The sequence below is a fragment of the Otolemur garnettii genome, unplaced genomic scaffold, assembly GCF_000181295.1.
Source record: "Otolemur garnettii isolate 467f Iridium unplaced genomic scaffold, OtoGar3 scaffold02671, whole genome shotgun sequence".
Taxonomy (NCBI): Eukaryota; Metazoa; Chordata; class Mammalia; order Primates; family Galagidae; genus Otolemur; species Otolemur garnettii.
Genome location: NW_003855066.1, coordinates 1 through 2,283, shown reverse-complemented (window position 1 = coordinate 2,283; position 2,283 = coordinate 1). Strand labels below are relative to the sequence as shown.

At 51.6% G+C, this 2,283-nt stretch overlaps 1 protein-coding gene across 1 annotated transcript; it reads right to left on the bottom strand.

Moving 5' to 3' along the window:
- Nucleotides 1–4: 4 nt before the first annotated feature.
- LOC100946076 (alpha-enolase-like) lies at nt 5–2,279 on the bottom strand (the record flags this gene model as incomplete). The annotated part of the gene is made up of 3 exons (XM_012814078.1): nt 5–95; nt 744–945; nt 2,189–2,279. Coding segments are annotated over 3 exons (384 nt in total), but the record flags the coding sequence as incomplete, so codon positions are not given.
- Nucleotides 2,280–2,283: the final 4 nt, after the last annotated feature.

The window sequence follows — 2,283 nt, the reverse complement described above, 5'->3', positions numbered from 1 at the left end:
GCCCCACCACCAGGTCCGCGATGAAGGTATCTTCAGTCTCCCCGGAACGATGAGACACCATGACGCCCCAACCATTGGACTGGGCCATCTTGCACCTGGAAGCCAAGAACACCCCAGATGGCACGACCCCATTTCCTGATACCATTAGTCTCCACTGCTGGCAGGAGACCAACGGAGGGGCACTGGACAGGAGACAGAGCTCTCAACAAGTCTCACTTTGTCACCTCTGGTAGAGTGCCCTGGTGTCCTAGCTTACAGCAACTTCAAACTCTTGGGTGGACTTAAGTGATCCTCTTGCCTCAGCCTCTTGAGTAGCTGGGACTATAGGCACCTGTCACAATGTCCGGCTATTTTTAGAGACAAGGTTTTGCTCTTGCTCAGTCTGGTCTCAAACTCCTGAGGTCAGGGCAATCCACCCAGCTCAGCCTCTCACAGTGCTAGGATTACAGGTGTGAGCCACCACGCCCACGCCCAGCCTTACTGAACAACTTTCCCCAGTGAAATCCAGCCACACACCCAGGGCCGTGAGGAGTTAGGATTTGGCCTCACCACTCAACACCCAAGTCCCCTTAGTGCTACGCCACACTTCAAAAGGCACCTGGCTCTCAAACATGAAACCAGTTACAATTCCGGAGTGTGCTAAGCTCCCGCCAGCAGGACTCTTGACACCAGAACAGAGGCGCCCTAGTTCTGTTTCATAACCTCCAGCTGTGTGAAAGCTGCTGTCCTGGGAGGACACTTACGCCTGAAGGGACTCAGTCACGGAGCCGATCTGGTTCACTTTGAGCAGGAGGCAGTTGCACGATTTTTCACTCACAGCCTTGGAAATCCGCTTTGGGTTGGTCACCGTGAGATCGTCGCCTACCACCTGGATTCCTGCACTACTAGTGAACTTCTGCCAAGACTCCCAGTCATCCTGGTCAAAGGGATCTTCAATAGACACCACTAAGGAAGGAGAGACAAGCTACCTCAGTGTGGCCCTTGCTCTGCTCAACTGCAAGGCCCTCACTTCCTCTGCTTTGCTGCTTGCCTGGCCCCATGCCGCTTGCCCCTGCAGGGCAGGAGCTCCCCACCTCATCCCAGAAGCACCAGCCCACTCCTGCAGCAGGACACAAAACCCCACAACCCTGGGCCACAGATTTCTTTCTTTTTTATTTTGAGACAGTTTCACTATATTGCCCTTGGTAGAGTGTTGTGCTGTCACAGCTCACAGCAACCTCAAACTCTTGGGCTTAAGAGTTTAACCACAATGCCCGGCTATTTTTAGAGATGGTGTCTTGCTCTTGTTTGGGCTAGTCTCAAACTCCTGAGCTCAAAAGACCCTCCCACCTCAGCTCCCAGAGTGCTAGGATTACAGGTGCAAGCCACTGGTGCGAGCGTGCATGCCCCAATGATTTCTTTTTCTAAAAGAGACCAGGGAGCGGAGGAGGTTTGGTAAACTCTCACCTAAGGGCACAATGTAAGGGTACATGACACGCCTGGGTGAAGGGCTCAACTACAACTTGAACTTTACTTAACAAACACAAACAATGTAAGCCAATTGTTTGTACCCTCATATTAATTCGAAATTTAAGAAAATTAAATTTAAAAAAAAAAAAAGGGAGATCACTAAGGTAGTTTGAGCTTAGTGCCACTGAGAAGAAGAGCAGAGCCATGGACTCAGCAGAGTGGGTTACAACTCAACCTTGACCATGTTACGTAGTGTGTGGGTAAAACGCATGGACTCTGGAGTCAGACTTCCTGGTTTGGATTGTTGCTCCATCACTTGCTGCACGACCTTGGACCACTCTATGTCTGTTTCCTCTGCTGTAAAATGGTAGTAACAGTCCCTAACCTTTGGGCATTAAAAGATGCACAGACCCAGAATGAAGCCCAGTTCCCAGGGAGCACAATACAGCTCGGTAACAAGAAGCCATCGTGATTCTCAAGGCTGGCTCCGTGTCTATACAATGGGGCACAGACTGCACCTGCCCCACAAAGCTGCCACCAGGGATGGGGAGGTAACTGCACCATGAATAACTTATAACAGAGTGTCATCGTTGGCACCTGAAGAACCATCTCCTAAGACCCCTCTGCTACCCCAAGAACCTCTGGGAAGCCCTATGCAGTGCGCAGTGTGCACCCCCCCCCCCCCCAGCCATCACTAGTCAGCTGCTGCAGAAGGAAGACAGCAACCCTGGGCACTCACCTGGGTAGTCCTTGATGAAGGACTTGTACAGGTCAGCTAGCTGGTCAGGGGTGATGTATCTGCTGGGGTCATCAGGTGACTTGAAGTCCAGGTCA